Source organism: Eucyclogobius newberryi, unplaced genomic scaffold, assembly GCF_026437365.1.
Source record: "Eucyclogobius newberryi isolate DKJ021-1_F unplaced genomic scaffold, fEucNew1.0.hap1 SCAF_17, whole genome shotgun sequence".
NCBI classification, from domain to species: Eukaryota; Metazoa; Chordata; class Actinopteri; order Gobiiformes; family Gobiidae; genus Eucyclogobius; species Eucyclogobius newberryi.
The window spans coordinates 18,792,852-18,813,963 of NW_027315801.1; the positions used below are offsets into that span (position 1 = coordinate 18,792,852).

General features: G+C 48.9%; 1 protein-coding gene across 1 annotated transcript in view; it reads left to right on the plus strand.

Moving 5' to 3' along the window:
- The first annotated feature begins 187 nt into the window (after nucleotides 1-187).
- Nucleotides 188-21,112, plus strand: part of cep104 (centrosomal protein 104) — a 65,606-nt gene continuing 44,681 nt past the window's right edge. Inside the window, exons 1-6 of the mRNA XM_072449334.1 lie at nucleotides 188-286; nucleotides 5,699-5,825; nucleotides 6,714-6,869; nucleotides 14,192-14,330; nucleotides 14,857-14,919; nucleotides 19,955-20,031. Coding sequence (XP_072305435.1) covers nucleotides 5,713-5,825; nucleotides 6,714-6,869; nucleotides 14,192-14,330; nucleotides 14,857-14,919; nucleotides 19,955-20,031 — 548 coding nt within the window. The 5' untranslated portion in view covers nucleotides 188-286; nucleotides 5,699-5,712. The remainder of the gene's footprint in view (nucleotides 287-5,698; nucleotides 5,826-6,713; nucleotides 6,870-14,191; nucleotides 14,331-14,856; nucleotides 14,920-19,954; nucleotides 20,032-21,112) is intronic.

Here is a 21,112-nt window from a genome sequence, read left to right on the forward strand (position 1 = left end):
TTGTTTGATTTACTGACAATTAAAATATATCATAAATAAATCAAAATACCTTGACAGTCACAACATGGCCGCCGGAACTAAACGCCATGATGGACGCTCACTAACGGGTTAAATCCAGGGTGTGAGTGCGCATGTGCAGAGGCGTGAGTGCGCATGTGTGGAGGCGTGAGTGCGCATGTGCGGAGGCGTGAGTGCGCATGTGCGGGCGCGTGTCGTGTTTGTTGTCGGCGGTGGTTATGGAGACGACATGGAGCTGCGATTAGTCTACTGCGCGCTGATGTTTGCGGTAAGAAACTGTCAGAGAAGCTTCTAGTTTGTATCTTTGTGTCTGACACCACCGGGCTGAACAGACAAGCCGAGGACAAGTGTCAGGGACCCGAGGACAAGTGTCAGGGACCCGGGACCCGAGGACAAGTGTCAGGGACCCGGGACCCGGGACCCGAGGACAAGTGTCAGGGACCCGGGACCCGAGGACAAGTGTCAGGGACCCGGGACCCGAGGACAAGTGTCCCGGGACCCGAGGACGAGTGTCCCGGGACCCGAGGACGAGTGTCCCGGGACCCGAGGACGAGTGTCAGGGACCCGAGGACAAGTGTCAGGGCCGTGTTGTGGAGCTTGGACGTAGTTTCCCGTTAGCTAAAGCTCCACACTGACTTGGTCGTGAGTGAGAGATGTCCTTCCAGAACCTTATGTTTGTAGTTTCACACTGAAGAGGAGATAAACACAACTAAATTCTCTAAACCTGACCTGTTGAACTCATGTCTTTAACCTTTATGTATTTAACCTTTTATGTCTTTAAACTTTATGTGCACTGGGCGCATTTACATGGCCAGTAAAATCTGATTATTAGAACAATTCAATAACAAGACGATTACAGATACAGTGGCAAAAGCATGACTCAAGTACAAATAAAAGTATAACATAAACAAATAAGTAAAAGTAGCGAAGTACCTTTTGAAAAGTATTTCACACAGATTGTGACTTAAAATGTCAAAAATATGCCATCTTAATAAAGAACTTTGCAGATTTTTGGTCAAAGGAAGCAACTGAAATTTCAATTATCTATAGTAATTTAGATTTATCTATATAACTTTGTCAAAACCTTCTCTTTAAAGAAACCGTATGTAAGATTTAGATTATTTTGTGTCTCCAGATTACATAATAACAAGATATCTATAATATATTATATTGTCTGATGTTGGGCTCATGTGACATCACAATATTCTCAGTGACAAATTCTCTGTTTAGTCTTTATAAGTCTATAAGTCTATATAAGTCTCCTGTTTTTCTAAGTATGGCTTAATTTGGTGTTTTAGCCCCTGGGGTAAATATTTATCATAGTTTTACTTCCATTAATTTGCAGTTTGTGAAGACGTTTGAAAAAAAAATGAAATGTTATAAAACACAAGAGTTCTAAAACAAATCTCTCTGTGATGTCATCAATATGCGACGTGCCATTGAAAAACGGAGACAAATTACACTTAAGGACACACTTTTCTGACAGTTTAAATGATCATTCAATAAAATAAAAGCGTTATGTGGTATTATTGTGTGTCAAATCATAACTGTTGTGTAATTTATATGGATGTTTCCAGTTTGGTTGCTTGTTAACAGTTGTTACTACCTCCAAGTGTCATGGGAATTTACCCTTATGTAAGATAAGATAAGATAAGATAAGATATTCCTTTATTGTCCCACATGGGGAAATTTCATTGGTGCAACGCAGGTAGATACAGAGGTAGATACAGAAGAACAGATCACTTATAGGAAGTCTGAAAAACACTTTCAGTAGAAGATCTCCTATAAATAAATAAAAACTCCCATAGACAAATAAATAAATAAAAACCATTGCATGTGATCCCGACAGTAATTGCACATGAATATGTGTCACGACAGCACATAGATTGCACATGAATTTCACAGTAATTGCACATGAATTGCACATGAATTCCAACAGCAATTGCACATACGACAGAATTGCACATCAGTATTAGGTTAGGTCAGTATTGCGAGTGTTCAGTACTAACAGTTTTTGTTATAAAGTCTGACAGCAGCAGGAAGGAAAGACCTACGGAACCTTTCCTTCACACATCGAGGGTGGATCAGTCTCTCACTGAAGCTGCTCTCCAGAGCGGAGAGAGTGTCCTGCAGGGGGCGACACTCATGGTCCAGCATAGATGTGAATCTAGCCAGGACCCTCCTGTCCCCCACCTCCTGCACCAAGTCCAGAGCACAGCCCAGGACGGAGCTGGACTTCTTGATGACTCTGTCCAGCCTCTTCCTCTCCCTCTCTGTGATGCTGCTGCTCCAGCAGGCCACACCATACAGGAGGGCCGATGCCACCACAGAGTCGTAGAAGGTCTTCAGGAGTGGCCCTGTCACTCCAAAAGACCTGAGTCTCCTCAGGAGGTAGAGCCGACTCTGGCTCTTCCTGTACAGTGCGTCTGTGTTATGAGTCCAGTCCAGTTTGTGGTTGGATGAACACCCAGGTACTTGTATGAGTCCACTCTCTCAATGTCCCGTCCCTGGATGTTCACTGGTGAGGGGGCAGTGGAGTGACGTCTGCGGAAATCCACCACCATCTCCTTGGTCTTCCCCGCGTTAATGAGGAGGTGGTTCCGCTGACACCAGTCCACAAAGTCCTGCGCCAGTCCCCTGTACTCCGCGTCATCGTCGTCCGTGATGAGTCCGATGATGGCAGAGTCGTCAGAGAACTTTTGCAGGACACAGCTGTCCGTGTCATGTCTGAAGTCTGCAGTGTAAAGGGTGAAGAGAAAGGGCGCGAGGACAGTGCCCTGGGGCGCCCCCACACTGCAGGTCCGAGTGTCAGACACACAGTTCCGGGCTCTCACAAACTGGGGTCGGTCTGTGAGGTAGTCCAGGATCCACTCTGCCAGGTCATACTCCACACCAGCCGTCTCCAGCTTGTCCCTCAGGAGCAGCGGCTGGATGGTGTTGAAGGCGCTGGAAAGATCGAAGAACAGAATCCTCACAGAGCTGCCAGGCTTTTCCAGGTGAGAGAGAGAGCGGTGCAGCAGGGAGATGACGGCGTCCTCCACTCCGATGCCAGACCGATATGCAAACTGCAGCGGGTCCACGGCTGAGCTCACGGTGGAGCGGAGGTGGTCCAGGACTAGCCGCTCCAGTGTCTTCATCAGGTGGGACGTGAGAGCCACTGGCCTGAAGCTGTTGAGGTCTTTGGGGCGCGGTGTCTTAGGCACAGGTACCAGACAGGAGGTCTTCCAGACCTGTGGTACCACCCTCAGCTTCAGGCTCATGTTGAAGACATGCTCCATAACTCCACACAGTTCATCTGCGCAGGACTTAAGGAGCCTGGGGCTGATGCCATCAGGTCCTGCTGCCTTCCTCACTTTAATCCTCTTCAGCTCACTCCTCACCTGTGCTGCTGTGACAGTCAGTGGTTGGCAGGGGGACCGTGTGCTGGGGGGATGGGTGAATCCATGCGAAGTGGGGAGCTGATGGTCCGGGGCAGATAAACGAAGAGGAACAGATGCAGGGCATTGTCCAGCTGTGGAAGAGGGAGCGTGCAGCTGTGCAGGGGGAGGGGCGGGTGACCGATCAAACCTCAAGAAGTGAGCATTTAAATCATTCACCCACTGTAGATCCCCCTCTGTCTGGGCAGGGGGGATTTTGAAGCCAAGGATGGTTTTCAGGCTCCTCCACACTCCTCCAAAATATACTAACTATATTTACAAAATGTAGGAGATAAAGCACAATAAATGTGAGAAAGAAGAGAGAGCGTTTACACCGGGCTGCCAGCTGTACCAGCGCCTTATGACGTATGAGCCTTATGACGTAAGCAAACATTTAGACACTTGGACACATATAAGAACAAAGAGCAGGGCCATAGAAAAAAGACGGTAGAGAAACACATCAAAATAAAACTGAAGCACACAAAACTTCACATAAACAACATAAGTCCCAGTTGGGGGTCAAATCTTTTTTCATTTCTGATCAAGTGGAAACTGTTGGTTTAAACGGGGGAAAAGTCTGGCTGATAAAACATGCTCTAAAGTAGATGGATTTGTGTAAAATATTAAATATAAGTCAACAATGCACAGATTCCCTGGGCGACCCGAAAACAGCTTTTTAGTCTGTGTAGCAGTGCCGGCTCGCCCATAGGGGGCGCTGGGGCGCCGCCCCACCTGACCTGACTGCCTGTTTTTATTTTATTTTATTTTTTAAATGATCTCTCATTTAGAAAAAATAACCTATAATGGATGCTATTGATTATTTCGCTTTATGGGTTTAGAACGCTCCAGAATTATATTTACATTATTTTTCAAGTTCCACGTTTAAAACGTGAACGTTTATTATTTTTGGTGTAGTAGCCAAATAGGCTGTCTTGCCGGGGCGCTTGTTCGATCAGCCCCATTGTGCTGTATTTAAGCCAATGGCTCCCCTGCTGCTAGGCAAAAAAAAAAAAAAAATTATGGGTTTGGGGCGCTGAAGATTAGCGCCCCAAAGTACCAAGATGCACCACTGAAGCTGCTTGTTAACAGGTGTTTTCATTCCAGCAGCGAGGTGTGTAAAATGGCGACGCCGGCCCAAATTCAGTAAAATCCTTACATCTGCATCCCTTTGGAAGAAGAACTTTTGAGGAAAAGCTCATTGTAGAACAACTCGGACATCCACACCATGAGAGTGAACAACGTGAAAGATAGTGGGGTCTCACATGACTTACTGACTGGTCATTTAAGTACCGGCTCAATTCCGCACGGTCTGTAAAATACAGAAATATGCCGTTGGGCATAAAGTGGGACGGATATGCGTCCTACAAGTACTGTTGTATGACTCCCGATATTATCGTTCGTATTTATTTGTTAAGTTCTCTTAATTCTGAGAGAAATTGAAACCTCCCTCTCTGGGGGGTAATCTCCCGCTTTGCTACGCGTTATCTCCCCCTGAAATGACAAATAGGTTGAAGTATGGCTAAAATGCACCAGAAAGCATGAAATCACATCTATCACATTTTAAATAGCCCCACCAAAAAAAAAATTCACCAGCCGCCACTGCTGTGTAGAGCTTCTTTTCTCTGAAGGTTGCAGCCCTGTGTTCACTAATATAACCAGAAGAAGGATTACGTTGTTTAATAATAAGATGAATACATAGTCCTGAAATCAAATGGAACGGTAATGCCAAAAACATTCTGTATCTTTTTGTTGATTTCAGTCCAATAGTTCTGAGCAACAGGACAGAAACACATGGAGATGGTTTGGCTCCTGCTGCCACACTTTCTCCAACAATCTGCATTTCCTTGTGTTATGACTTTTTTCCGCACTTTTCCAACAGAATTATCCCCATTAATTTTCTCCTGCCATTAGGAGTGGCGGGTGACTGGAGCCTATCCCAGGGACTTTAGGCCTTAGGCGCCCGGGAATCAAACCCACTTATTGGGGGTTGATGGCTCTAACCACTCTGCCACAGAATTCTCTCTAAGCATTTTTCCCATTCTTCGTCTGTCGGAACAAAAATACCCTCTTTCCCATTTTTTAAAATGTAATTAATACAGTGGCTGTCCAATTCTGACTGAAATATTTATTAAAGCCTATAAATAAGACATTTCAAGGTATATATCAGTCTGATCAGGTCTATGGTGGTCATGGCTTTCATTTCTTGGTTATAATAACTCCTTATTTGTTAATAGGTATCTGCATTTTCATATTTTGTACTTTAGGAACTGTCAGAGGAATGCCCAGGAAACTAGAATTCATGGTGGTGAACTCTTCCAGTCATGAGGAGAACTACAGCCCTGAGGAGCTGAAGGTGCACGCGCCCACAGCCCGAGGATGGAGGTCCAGCAGGTACAAGGACAACCTCATCAGCACAATGAGAAAACAAGATCTCGATCTCAAATGGGGTTTAACCTAGTTGAATAAAGGTTAATTCATAAAAAAATACATTGATACATTTTTAGAAAAATATTTATTTAATTTTTTTTCTTATGAGCACTGCAGGCCTAATCTAGTGCTAACCCAGAATTAATTCAATTCAATGCGTAGCGCCCAAAGTCACAACAGCAGTTGCCTCGAGGGGCGACAATGAAAACAGATTAAACAATTGTCATGAATGTCCCAGAGTCCTCTGTCCTTAGAACCTCCTTCTCGACCAGGAAAAACTACCAAACCTCTTTGGGAAAAAGTTCCAGAGTGAATGAGAGACCTGACTCCTTCAGATGGACAGACGCACATGCTTCAATCTGCTGACAGACAGTGGAGCTGACGCATCAAGCTCAGGAGACACTGGAGGAACAATACATCAAAAGTTCCAAGAATATGAGACTGATTGACATCTGGATTTTTTTAAGTTTGAGAACTGCTAAACTTCTACAAGAATCCCATAAATACGGAGGTTGTATCTACTGGGTTAGCAGACTATAATATATCAGAGGACGGGTTATTTTGTTGTTTATGAATATATTGCCTAAATAATTGGAAAACATTTAATTATCTAATGCTAATCATTCTGTCTCTCTTCCCTGGCCTGTCTCTCTTCCCTGGCCTGTCTCTCTTCCCTGGCCTGTCTCTCTTCCCTGGCCTGTCCCTCTTCCCTGTCCCTCTTCCCTGTCCTCTTCCCTGTCCTCTTCCCTGTCCTCTTCCCTGTACTCTTCCCTGTACTCTTCCCGGGCCTGTCTCTCTTCCCTGGCCTGTCCCTGTCCCTCTTCCCTGGCCTGTCCCTGTCCCTTCCTCCAGGCTGTGCTCGTACCCTCAGAGCCTCACCCTGCAGCTGGAGGACAGGAGCCGTGTGAGAAAGCTGCAGCTGCTGGCTCATCAGTACATGATTCCCTCCAAAGTGGAGTTCCACATCGGGGACAGTCTTCCAAACAGCAGCCCCCTGCGCAGACTCGGGTACCACTACCAACCTTACACACTTGCACCTCGGAACATTAACTACCACATCTAAATACAACACATACTGAAAGTGATTGTGTACAGCCATGTCTTTACTTTACAGCACAAAAATCACATGGTAATGAGATGAAGAAGCCTGGTAAATGCTATAAATCCTTAGTTTCCATATTATTACAATGTAAATACCAACCATGGAGTTCCAAGATTGCTCTGATGGACAAGTTTGCCTCGCATTCTCTGCTGCTATTTTAACACTTACCTCTGCGAATACTCAAAATGAAGAAACTAAGCTCATTGGGGAATGTCACAGTCGAAAAAAAGCAATGAAAGGTAAGAATACATTGACATCCAGTCGACAGAAATTGACGGACTACAACCTACGAGACAAGTTGGCATCTCAAGCTAAAGTTGTCTTGGAGGCTCCAGAGAGGTGTAAGTATTCACCTACTCACAGACGGCGGAAGAGAAGACGTGCGGAGGAGGAGACGTGAGGAGAACGTGGGGAGAACCAGTTCATCAGGAGGAGAACCAGTTCATCAGGAGGAGAACCAGTTCATCAGGAGGAGAACCAGTTCATCAAGAGGAGAACCAGTTCATCAGGAGGAGAACCAGTTCTTCAGGAGGAGAACCCGGTCGCCCCGACCGTTCGCATCGGCCCGACCGTTCACATCGCCCCGACCGTTCACATCGCCGTTCACGTCGCCCGGACCGTTCACATCGCCCCACCGTTCACGTCGCTCCGACCGTTCACGTCGCCCCGACCGTTCACGTCGCCCCGACCGTTCACGTCGCCCCGACCGTTCACGTCGCCCCGACCGTTCACGTCGTCCTGACCGTTCACGTCGTCCTGACCGTTCACGTCGTCCCGACCGTTCACGTCGCCCCGACCGACCGTTCACGTCGTCCCGACGTTCACGTCGTCCTGACCGTTCACGTCGTCCTGACCGTTCACGTCGTCCTGACCGTTCACGTCGTCCCGACCGTTCACGTCGCCCCGACCGACCGTTCACATCGTCCCGACCGTTCAAATCGCCCCGACCGTTCACATCGTCCCGACCGTTCACATCGTCCCGACCGTTCACATCGTCCCGACCGTTCACGTCGTCATCGTCCCGACCGTTCACATTGTCCCAACCGTTCACGTCGTCCCGACCATTCACGTTGTCATTGTCCCAACTGTTCACATCACCGTTCACGTCGTCCCGACCGTTCACATCGTTCCGACCGTTCACATCGTCATCGCCCCGACCGTTCACATCGCCCCGACCGTTCACATCGCCCCGACCGTTCACATCGCCCCGACCGTTCACATCGCCCCGACCGTTCAAATCACCCCGACTGACCGTTCTCTTCGCCCCGACCGTTCACGTCATCATCGTCCCGATCGTTCACGTTTTCCCAACCGTTCTCTTCGCCCCGACCGTTCACGTCGTCCCGACCATTCACGTTGTCATCGTCCAACCATTCACATAACCGTTCACGTCGTCCCGACCGTTCACATCGTTCCGACCGTTCACATCGTCATCGCCCCGACCGTTCACATCGCCCCGACCGTTCACATCGCCCCGACCGTTCACATCGCCCCGACCGTTCACATCGCCCCGACCGTTCACATCGCCCCGACCGTTCACATCGTCCTGACCGACCGTTCACATCGTCCTGACCGACCGTTCACATCGTCCTGACCGTTTACATCGTTCCGACCGCTCACGTCGTCATCGTCCTGACCGTTTACATCGTTCCGACCGCTCACGTCGTCATCGTCCTGACCGTTCACATCTACCGTTCACGTCGCCCCGACCGTTCACATCGTCCCGAACGTTCACGTCGCCCCGACCGTTCACGTCGTCCCGACCGTTCACATCGCCGTTCACGTCGTCCCGACCGTTCACGTCGCCCCGACCGTTCACATCGCCGTTCACATCGTCCCGACCGTTCACATCGCCGTTCACGTCGTCCCCCCCCGACCGTTCACCCCCCCCGACCGTTCTCGTCATCCCGACCGTTCACATCGCCGTTCACGTCGCCCCGACCGTTCACGTCGTCCCGACCGTTCTCATCGCTGTTCACGTCGTCCCGACTGTTCTCATCGCCGTTCACGTCGTCCCGACCGTTCTCTTCGCCCCACCGCTCACGTCGACCCGACCGTTCACGTCGCCCCGACCGTTCACGTCGACCCGACCATTCACGTCGCCCCGACCGTTCACATCGTCCCGAACGTTCACGTCGCCCCGACCGTTCACGTCGTCCCGACCGTTCACATCGCCGTTCACGTCGTCCCGACCGTTCACGTCGCCCCGACCGTTCACATCGCCGTTCACATCGTCCCGACCGTTCACATCGCCGTTCACGTCGTCCCCCCCCGACCGTTCACCCCCCCGACCGTTCTCGTCATCCCGACCGTTCACATCGCCGTTCACGTCGTCCCGACCGTTCACGTCGTCCCGACCGTTCTCATCGCTGTTCACGTCGTCCCGACTGTTCTCATCGCCGTTCAGGTCGTCCCGACCGTTCTCTTCGCCCCACCGCTCACGTCGCCCCGACCGTTCACGTCGTCCCGACCGTTCACATCGCCGTTCACGTCGACCCGACCGTTCACGTCGACCCGACCGTTCACGTCGCCCCGACCGTTCACGTCGACCCGACCGTTCACATCGCCCCGACCGTTCACGTCGTCCTGACCGTTCACATCGTCCTGACCGTTCACGTCGTCCTGACCGTTCACGTCGTCATCGTCCCGACCGTTCACGTTGTCCCAACCGTTCTCTTCGCCCCGACCGTTCACGTCGTCCTGACCGTTCACGTCGTCATCGTCCCGACCGTTCACGTTGTCCCAACCGTTCTCTTCGCCCCGACCGTTCACGTCGTCTTGACCGTTCACTTCATCATCGTCCCGACCGTTCACGTTGTCCCAACCGTTCTCTTTGCCCCGACCGTTCACGTCGTCCCGACCATTCACGTTGTTATCGTCCCAACCGTTCACATCACCGTTCACGTCGTCCCGACCGTTCACATCGTTCCGACCGTTCACATCGTCATCGCCCCGACCGTTCACATCGCCCCGACCGTTCACATCGCCCCGACCGTTCACATCGTCCTGACCGTTTACATTGTTCCGACCGCTCACGTCGTCATCGTCCCGACCGTTCACATCGACCGTTCACGTCGTCCCGACCGTTCACGTCGCCCCGACCGTTCACGTCGTCCCGACCGTTCACGTCGTCCCGACCGTTCACATCGCCGTTCACGTCGTCCCAACCGTTCACGTCGTCCCGACCGTTCACGTCGCCCCGACCGTTCACGTCGCCCCGACCGTTCACATCGCCGTTCACGTCGTCCCGACCGTTCACATCGCCGTTCACGTCGTCCCGCCCCGACCGTTCATCCCCCCCGACCGTTCTCGTCATCCCGACCGTTCACATCGCCGTTCACGTCGCCCCGACCGTTCACGTCGTCCCGACCGTTCTCATCGCTGTTCACGTCGTCCCGACTGTTCTCATCGCCGTTCACGTCGTCCCGACCGTTCTCTTCGCCCCACCGCTCACGTCGCCCCGACCGTTCACGTCGTCCCGACCGTTCACATCGCCGTTCACGTCGACCCGACCGTTCACGTCGCCGTTCACATCGTCCCGACCGTTCACGTCGCCGTTCACATCGTCCCGACCGTTCACATCGCCGTTCACGTCCCCCCCCCCCGACCGTTCACCCCCCCCCGACCGTTCTCGTCATCCCGACCGTTCACATCGCCGTTCACGTCGCCCCGACCGTTCACGTCGCCCCACCGTTCAAATCGTCCCGCCCGTTCAAATCGTCCCGCCCGTTCACATCGTCCCGACCGTTCACATCGTCCCGACCGTTCACATCGTCCCGACCGTTCACATCGTCCCGACCGTTCACTTCGTCCCGACCGTTCAAGTCGTCATCGTCCCGACCGTTCACATTGTCCCAACCGTTCTCTTCGCCCCGACCGTTCACGTCGTCCCGACCATTCACGTTGTTATCGTCCCAACTGTTCACATCACCGTTCACGTCGTCCCGACTGTTCTCATCGCCGTTCACATCGTCCCGACTGTTCTCATCGCCGTTCTCGTCATCCCGACCGTTCACATCGCCGTTCACGTCGCCCCGACCGTTCACGTCGTCCCGACCGTTCTCATCACCGTTCACGTCGTCCCGACCGTTCTCATCGCCGTTCACGTCGCCCCGACCGTTCACGTCATCCCGACCGTTCTCATCACCGTTCACGTCGTCCCGACCGTTCTCATCGCCGTTCGCTTCGTCCCGACTGTTCTCATCGCCGTTCGCGTCGTCCCAACTGTTCTCATCGCCGTTCACGTCGTCCCGACTGTTCTCATCGCCGTTCGCGTCGTCCCAACTGTTCTCATCGCCGTTCACGTCGTCTCGACTGTTCACATCGCCGTTCACGTGGTCCCGACCGTTCTCTTCGCCCCACCGTTCACGTCGCCCCGACCGTTCACGTCGCCCCGACCGTTAACATCGTCCCGAACGTTCACGTCGCCCCGACCGTTCACGTCGTCCCGACCGTTCACGTCGTCCCGACCGTTCACGTCGACCCGACCGTTCACATCGCCCCGACCTAACCGTTCACATCGCCCCAACCGTTCACATCGCCCCGACCGTTCAAATCACCCCGACCGACCGTTCACATCGTCTTGACCGTTCACATCGTCCCGACCGTTCTCTTCGCCCCAACCGTTCACGTCGTCCTGACCGTTCACGTCGTCATCGTCCCGACCGTTCACGTCGTCATCGTCCCGACCGTTCACGTTGTCCCAACCGTTCTCTAAGGACCGACCGTTCACGTCGTCCCGACCATTCACGTTGTCATCGTCCCAACCGTTCACATCACCGTTCACGTCGTCCCGACCGTTCACATCGTTCCGACCGTTCACATCGTCCCGACCGTTCACATCGCCCCGACCGTTCAAATTGGCATCTCAAGCTAAAGTTGTCTTGGAGGCTCCAGAGAGGTGTAAGTATTCACCTACTCACAGACGGCGGAAGAGAAGACGTGCGGAGGAGGAGACGTGAGGAGAACGTGGGGAGAACCAGTTCATCAGGCGGACAACCAGTTCATCAGGAGGAGAACCAGTTCTTCAGGAGGAGAACCAGTTCTTCAGGAGGAGAACCAGTTCTTCAGGAGGAGAACCCGGTCGCCCCGACCGTTCGCATCGCCCCGACCGTTCGCATCGCCCCGACCGTTCGCATCGCCCCGACCGTTCGCATCGCCCCGACCGTTCGCATCGCCGTTCACGTCGCCCGGACCGTTCACGTCGCCCCACCGTTCACGTCGCCCCGACCGTTCACGTTGCCCCACCGTTCACGTCGCCCCGACGTTCACGTCATCCTGACCGTTCACGTCCTCCCGACCGGTCACGTCGCCCCGACCGACCGTTCACATCGTCCCGACCGTTCAAATCGTCCCGACCGTTCAAATCGTCCCGACCGTTCAAATTGTCCCGACCGTTCACATCGTCCCGACTGTTCACATCGTCCCGACCGTTCACGTCGTCATCGTCCCGACCGTTCACATTGTCCCAACCGTTCTCTTCGCCCCGACCGTTCACGTCGTCCCGACCATTCACGTTGTCATCGTCCCAACTGTTCACATCACCGTTCACGTCGTCCCGACTGTTCTCATCGCCGTTCACGTCGTCCCGACTGTTCTCATCGCCGTTCACGTCGTCCCGACTGTTCTCATCGCCGTTCGCGTCGTCCCAACTGTTCTCATCGCCGTTCACGTCGTCCCGACCATTCACGTTGTCATAGTCCCAACCGTTCACATCACCGTTCACGTCGTCCCGACAGTTCACATCGTTCCGACCGTTCACATCGTCCCAACCGTTCACATCGCCCCGACCGTTCACATCGCCCCGACCGTTCACGTCGCCCCACCGTTCACGTCGCCCCGACCGTTCACGTTGCCCCACCGTTCACGTCGTCCCGACCGTTCACGTCGCCCCGACGTTCACGTCATCCTGACCGTTCACGTCCTCCCGACCGGTCATGTCGCCCCGACCGACCGTTCACATCGTCCCGACCGTTCAAATTGTCCCGACCGTTCAAATTGTCCCGACCGTTCACATCGTCCCGACTGTTCACATCGTCCCGACCGTTCACGTCGTCATCGTCCCGACCGTTCACATTGTCCCAACCGTTCTCTTCGCCCCGACCGTTCACGTCGTCCCGACCATTCACGTTGTCATCGTCCCAACTGTTCACATCACCGTTCACGTCGTCCCGACTGTTCTCATCGCCGTTCACGTCGTCCCGACTGTTCTCATCGCCGTTCGCGTCGTCCCAACTGTTCTCATCGCCGTTCACGTCGTCCCGACTGTTCACATCGCCGTTCACATCGTCCCGACCTTTCACGTCGACCCGACCGTTCACATCGCGTCGACCGTTCACATCGCCCCGACCGACCGTTCACATCGCCCCGACCGACCGTTCACATCGTCACGACCGTTCACATCGTCCCGACCGTTCACGTCGTCCTGACCGTTCACGTCGTCATCGTCCCGACCGTTCACGTCGTCATCGCCCCGACCGTTCACGTCGTCCCGACCATTCACGTTGTCATCGTCCCAATCGTTCACATCACCGTTCACGACGTCCCGACCGTTCACATCGTTCCGACCGTTCACATCGTCATCGCCCCGACCGTTCACATCGCCCCGACCCTTCACATCGCCCCGACCGTTCAAATCACCCCGACCTACCGTTCACATCGTCCTGACCGTTCACATTGTTCCGACCGCTCACGTCGTCATCGTCCCGACTGTTCACATCGTCCCGACTGTTCACATCGTCCCGACTGTTCACATCGTCCCGACCGTTCACATCGACCGTTCACATCGACTGTTCACGTCGCCCCGACCGTTCACGTTGTCATAGTCCCAACCGTTCACATCACCGTTCACGTCGTCCCGACAGTTCACATCGCCCCGACCGTTCACATCATCATCGCCCCGACCGTTCACATCGTCATCGCTCCGACCGTTCACATCGTCCCGACCGTTCACGTCGCCCCGACGTTCACGTCGTTCACGTCGCCCCGACCGTTCACGTCGCCCCGACCGTTCACGTCGCCCCGACCGTTCACGTTGCCCCGACCATTCACGTTGCCCCGACCGTTCTCGTCGTCCCGACCGTTCACATCGCTGTTCACGACGTCCCGACCGTTCACATCGCCGTTCACGTCGTTGGACACACTTGGACACAACCATTGAAGTTCCAAAGTAGAAAAGAGAAAGTGCATCTTCCCTGATTCCTCTGATTCCTCTGATTCCTTTGCACAGGTACGTGTCTTTGTGTGACAACCAGCAGACGGTGTTCAAAGCTCGGGAGCTGAAGTCTGTACACGTGGACGCCATCGGAACACACCTGAGGATAACACTGCATCAGAACCATGAGAACCTGCACAACCGCTTCAACCAGGTACTCCCGACTCTCACCTCTGGGCTCAGAGTGGAGAGAGCAGGGCCAGAATCTAGACATAGGACCATATCTCAAGATTAAAATGTCGAGATTATTAGCATAACACGTGGAATAGGTTGGGTTTGGTCAGAGTCTGGTCAGTATTCCCAGGTCAAATTCACAAACTCTCAGAAAGTGGATTCATTATTTCATTCCAAAGACATGATTGTTCTTTTAAATCGGTCCTTTTAACTGTCAACATACAGTAGCTTGTGAGAGTTATTTGTACTCCTGGAACCTTTCCCTGTCACATCCCAACCTCCAAATTAGATACATTTTATAGACATTTTTTGTGTGCAACTAAAAAACTACCTTTGAAGTGAACAGAAAATCGGATAAAAAATAATAATAGTGGGGATTGACCATTTAAAACAATATGATATATTTTGAATAAGGGAAAAATTCCACAAAATCTTGTCCATAACAGGAAGCTGTAACCCATGAATAAAGTGTCTAGACTTGTTTCTTTGTTTGTGCTGTATTCCAGGTTGCTCTGGTTGCCATCAATGTCCTGGGCGACTCAGTGGATGGGAACAGCTTCAGCACCATGGTAAGAACCAGTGTAGTGCATGTCGTACCGCCTCTCAACTGCAGGGGGGGCTCTGACACTGAGTAACCAGTGTAGTGCATGTCGTACCGATCCTCACCTGCAGAAGGGGCTCTGACACTGAGTAACCAGTGTAGTGCATGTCGTACCGCTCCTCACCTGCAGGGGGGCTTTAACACTGAGTAACCAGTGTCGTGCATGTCGTACCGCCTCTCACCTGCAGAGGGGGCTCTGACATTGAGTAGGAGAGGCCTGTCTTTAAACCACCATCCATGGATCTATTATAATGCCTGGATAAGGTATAGCTAGCCGCAGCATGTCGCAGACTACCCAAGTGGCCACTCCATTGGTACTGCATCGTGCGTCCAGAAAAAGCTTTTTTTCCCTAGAGCGCAATGTAACTAAAAACTGCTCGTGTTCGGCTGACAGGGCACGTAGAGCTTTCAAAAAAGTCGGATATGGCGGCAATTCTTACTTATTTATGGGTCATGGACTTTTTTCAATTTTAAAATTCTTCAGTTGTCTTTAAAACGCATTTTAAGCTGTTTAGCTTCGGCTACGCTCTAGCGCGCCGCTCTAGCCCAGCTCGTGACCGTCTAGACCAATCAGAGCGCGTGTAGGTGAAGTGAACGGGCCGAGATGCCGTGGAAGAGCCCAAATGCCACGATTGAGCTACAGGTGTAAAAATATGAATCTATGAGTTTAATAACTGAACAAATCATGGAACTAATGACCACCACGGATCTAAGGGCCGCGGATCTACGACTCAGAAGTGATGTCTTGAAATGTTTCTGCCTGAAAAACTAAATCGCGTAATAAATGCTATGGAAATGGAATGTTTTGCCAGGTATAAACTAATCGATGTTACGTTTCGTGTCCATCAGTGTTGTTATCTGTCTTACACAGGCAAGAAACCTAAATACGGACTCAATCATGACTTTAGCATGTTTTGCATGTAAATAAACATGTCATCTGAATACATTTGACATGTTGTAGAATGATATGATTAAAAATCTGTAATTTAAGAAATCAATTTTAGATCATACATTCCATGTACTTAATAAGGACCAGAATTATTTCCATTGACATTGAAAAAGTTTACTAACTAGACATTTTTTATGATTTTATATTTTATTTGCGATAAACCACAAAACACTGAATAATAACTCTAAACTATTGAGCCATGACAATAAATAGATTTACTTTTTTCCGGTTCAAAATCCTTCAGTTTTCTTAACACCAGTTGTTTAATATTTCGCTTTATCTCACACTGTGCTCTGCGCTGCTCTAGTAACTCTTTGATTGGTCAGTACGATCACATGGTACGCTAACCGTACCATGTGACCTACGTCACTTCTGGGCTGCAGTGTCCAAAGAGTTGCTAACTGGCGCCATGCGCTACTGAGCAGCTCTCATTGACTTGAATGGGCGGCCATCTTGGCTGCTGGGGGCTTGCCACCATCACAAATTTGCTTGAGGAATATGATTAAAGGTGCTTAACTTTTCTGATGTACTGTCTGCCACCTGTTTGTCTCCATGGAGATGTTTGCATAGAATGTTCCACAGTATGGCATTAAACAGAAAATGGTTTTGCTTTATTAAGACTCTGCATTTATTCAAGTACGTGTTTATAATGCTCAAAGTGGATTGAAAAGGAATCAGAGCTGTGGAGACGAGGAGGAGCAGAGCAGAAGAGTGTCACCTTCACCTTTTTAAAGAACACTTTTCAACTCTTCTCACTTTGAGTCAATCTGTGTAAGTGACCAAGATATTAACCATTTGTCTTTATGCTCTATCTATGCATTTGCACACCATTTAGTGTTTTAAATAATTACTAATCTATTATTAGGAAACATCAGATTATGACACTTTTTATCCTCTGTAATGTTTAGGGTATATTCCTGACATATACATTGCTTATACTATTAATAACACAATCTGGGGATGGATAATATAGAGAAAGAAAGTTAAAATGTGCATAATGTATATTTTCTGGTGGAGGCTCTGAAACCTGTCATTTTAAACTTTCATCCAGGAGTAATATATAGATAAGACTGAAACAATCCTTTTCAATTCCATTTCAGAACTCTACCATTGCTCTTGTAAGTGTGTTCACTTTAAGAAATCAAACTTCAGTTGTGATTACTGTGACCTGACCATCCCGATTATCAATTAACTGATCTAATATTGGCATTCCATAAGTCTACAGTTGACTTTATGGAGCCTTTAAACAGAATGTTCTAAACTCCAGAATGGAGGCAAAATGAAGTAAATTAAGTAAAACACTTAAAAAAAAGATTAACTAACATCAGATAGAAATACAAATGATTTTATGTCTTTTGATTTCCGGAGAAAAAATATCACCTAGTTTTTTTTGTATTATTATTATTAAAAAGAATTAATTCATTTTAATGCCTAATAATTGTATTTAAGCTTCACAAAAGTATCTGTAGATTAAATGAAAAACTCAACAGTTATGTATTTGTCCCGTAAAACCTAAAAAAAGTGTATTGATAATTATTTTATATTATTAAAGAAACAAATGCAGTAAAATACAACAGTAAATGTCCCTCCCTCTTCACTTTTGCTCCTCCCTCTTCACTTTTGCTCCTCCCTCTTCACTTTTGCTCCTCCTTCTTCACTTTTGCCTTCATTACGGAATGACGAACGAAAATATATAGAATGTTTTTCTTTGCAAACTTTCATAGCGTCTTTAATGCTTAAATAAGCTTTTCGTGTTGCCGCTGGCGTCCGCACAAATGGCGACATAATTCAGATTGTGATTGGTGTTGCCGTGGCGGTGTAGAGTACGTGTGAGGAATGCAAGGGCCCTTCAGTGGCCCTTCAGAGGCCCTTCAGAGGCCCTTCAGTGGCTGTGTAAGGGGATCGGCTGCAGACGGACAGCTCCTGGAGGAAGGTGCGCACAGATCAGCGCCTTGGCACAGATCTCCAGGGAACAGGCTGAGCATTGTTACAGCACTAATCCCACCGTGGGCTCCTCCAGGCGGGTCACCTCTGGGGCTGGGGGCCTGGGGGCCTTGATCTGCCAAGACCAGCGCGCACAGACAAAAATGTACTCAAGGATGTCTCCATATCAAATTTTAGTGTTGGTCCTTAATTTGTTTCTATCATAAGTCTAGCTTTATGAAATAAAACTTTCTGAATTAATATTAACTTTCATTTAACCGCCTAAAACCCACTGAGATTGAAGCTCTGTTTCAGAGGTGACCCTGGTGCAGCTCGCAATCATAAAAACACTTACATTAAACAAGAGACATTTAGGGAAGATTAAAACAGAACTAAACCATCTTGTAACTGTCGAACTGACTTGACTGTAATGACTCTGACCTATTCATGTGAAGTAACGTACTGTATCATTGGCATAAAAACATATCAAAATCGAGTGATATTGTCACATAAACTGCCAATTTAATAATGACCTAAATTGACTCATCATTTTTTTGTTCTAAAGATTATATTGTGACAAATAATTACAATAATCTGTTAACCAAATAGTCTTGACATGTCCATATACTTTAGTAAATGTATTTGGGTTGTCAAAAGTTAGGCAAGACACTTCACACACACTTTGCCTCACTTCCGGCAGCCTGCCTCAGGACAGCTGTGGCTATAGTAGCCTATCTTTGAGTGCTTTATAAGTATTATTATAGTTGTTATTATTAATTGATACTAATACTTAGAATAGAGGATTTGCACTGACATGAGTTTTGTAGAGAAAATGTGTTTCTTTGCTGAACAGCAGGGGGAGATAAAGGGCACTTCAACTCACTGCATCAATGTGTTTATTTCCCTGGCGTTTGAAACAAAGGAGCTCATTGTTCATGTATCATTTCCCTCAGATGAACAGATTTGTGCTGTACTCATTTGTTTTGATATGGACGGAACATGAGTGTCCCTGACAGGCTCATTCACCTGTCAATCACGCCCATCTGAATGAAACCAGTGACCGATCTGCATCAAAATAGAGAGCAATATCATTCTGGACTTTCCCGACAAAATCTATTGATCATAGAGAAATGTGTTCTCTGCATTTGACCCAAAACTGTGCAAAGCAAAGTTACATAATGCACCTTTAAGTATTCAATACTCAGTCCGTTACTAGACTCACAGTGAGAAGAAGGGCCCAAAATGTCACTTCTTAATAAGACGCATAGTCTGGTGAAAGATCTGCTTACGGTTTACCTGGGGCTACTCGAGTACATGTAACGGTGCTCGGGACACAATGGTTGTCAGTGTATAGAGACAGGAGTATATGTGACTACAGACCAGGTTCATCCAAAGGTAAGGACCAGGCTCCATTTACGCACAGCTCATGTACACCACTCAACAACTGGGTTATGTCAAAGTACCTGATGTATAGATGTAAGAAAATGGTGCAATATTAACATGTTTAATTTAGGGCTCTAATCAACGAGGACTTGGGTGCCTTGATTTATTAGTCAACTAGTTATTTTATTGAGATGAGAAGGATTTGCACCACTTGGAAGTAAAAGTCAGGGAGCGAGGCAGCTGGTGTTTTCAGAGGTAATCCTCATCATTCACATACAAATGCACTGTTTCAAAGTACTTCTCTGTATGCATAGTTATTATTACAACTTTGGGTCGACTAGTTTTCAGAGCTCGTGACACGCCCACTGCCAGAAAAGATGCTTGAAACAAAAATGAGTCTCAGATAATTGTAAACGGTTTCATTTCTACATCAAAATCCTGTTCTGTGGTTTTCCCTCTCCCTGAGCTTACTCTGAGGCCTTTTAAATGGATAAAAGAGCATAGCTAGAACTCTGTTAGCCTGTTAGCTACATATTTCCATAAATATTGTACCGTGAGATGTGTATCAAGATCATGTCGTGCTTAGACATTTGGACATTGTTACATAGTTAGATGTTAGATTGTCAGAAGCTATAACCAAATCTGATTTTCTTTAACTATTACATGAACTAGTCATGAAAGCACTCTTTGCTCTTGGTTGTGGTTCCCTTGTCATTGACTGTGGGGTTGTCCATCTGTGTGCCCCCAGCCCAGCCGCGAGCAGCTGATTGAACACTACCTCGGCAGTGGCCAGCAGGAGGCAGCCCTGGACGCGACCTACATGGGGTGAGCCTGGGCCAATGAACCCTCTTTCGGGGTCTTGTGACCATAGCACTGTCCAACAACGCCATTTGGTCTGGAAGAAAAACAATAGAGCATCTCGGGTCAGCCCACAACAAGAGCACGCAGGTGGCACGTTTCGAAATGTGTTTTTTACCCCCAAAACTGTTGGGCCTGAAGTTTCCATTTGTGTTGTTTATGTTTAGTTATAATATACAATTTTATTAAGCTTTGTAAATGTATAACGGTATGCTATGTTCTCCTTTCTGGTGGAGGGGCTGCCATCTGCTTGTCTCCATGGAGATGCTGTAGCTTTTCCTGGATAGTTCTACAGTACGGCATTCTTCTTTTTTTCTTTTTAGCATTTAATCAGTTACAGGTGCTCGCCTCTCCACTGATCTGCCTGTAATTGAGTCTGGTGGGGTCACCTGCTCGTCTCCATGGTGATGAATGCGTTTAATGCCATACTGTAGAACATTTCAGGCAAAGCAATAACTTCTCTCTGGAGACAACATTAATAATATATATATATTTTCCTAAAGGCAGCCGTCTACACTAGCACAGCATAACAAGTATGTCCAGTGACTGAGAATAATAAAATATTTATCATTTGTATTTATTTATATGACAGAGGCTTTAGGCCCAGAGCCGACTCTGCCCTACTTGGACTGGTTGTGTTTCCATTACTCTGTAGAATCTGACACTGTATCTATGGAAACGGCCAAACTCTAAGGTAACCATGGATTCTGCCGACCAGTAAAGTACCAGTAAAGTACCAGTAAAGAAGGGCTGGTGCAAACGCTCCACAAGTCACTTTTCTGGTGCAGGATACACCACCTGCTTGTCTCCATTATTGCTTTGCTTAGAATGTTCCAGAGTACAGCATTAAACATGGAGAGAGACAGGTTTAATACAGGTTTATACAGGTATTTTTGACCTAAGACACTTGTAATGAGATAAATGCTTATTGTCATACCGAGGAACATTATTCAGACAGAGCAATAACATTTCCTTGGAAATAATCAAGTGGCATTCACTCACCAGAAAAGTCACACAGCATCAACACTTTTAGTTTCTCATCTCTCTT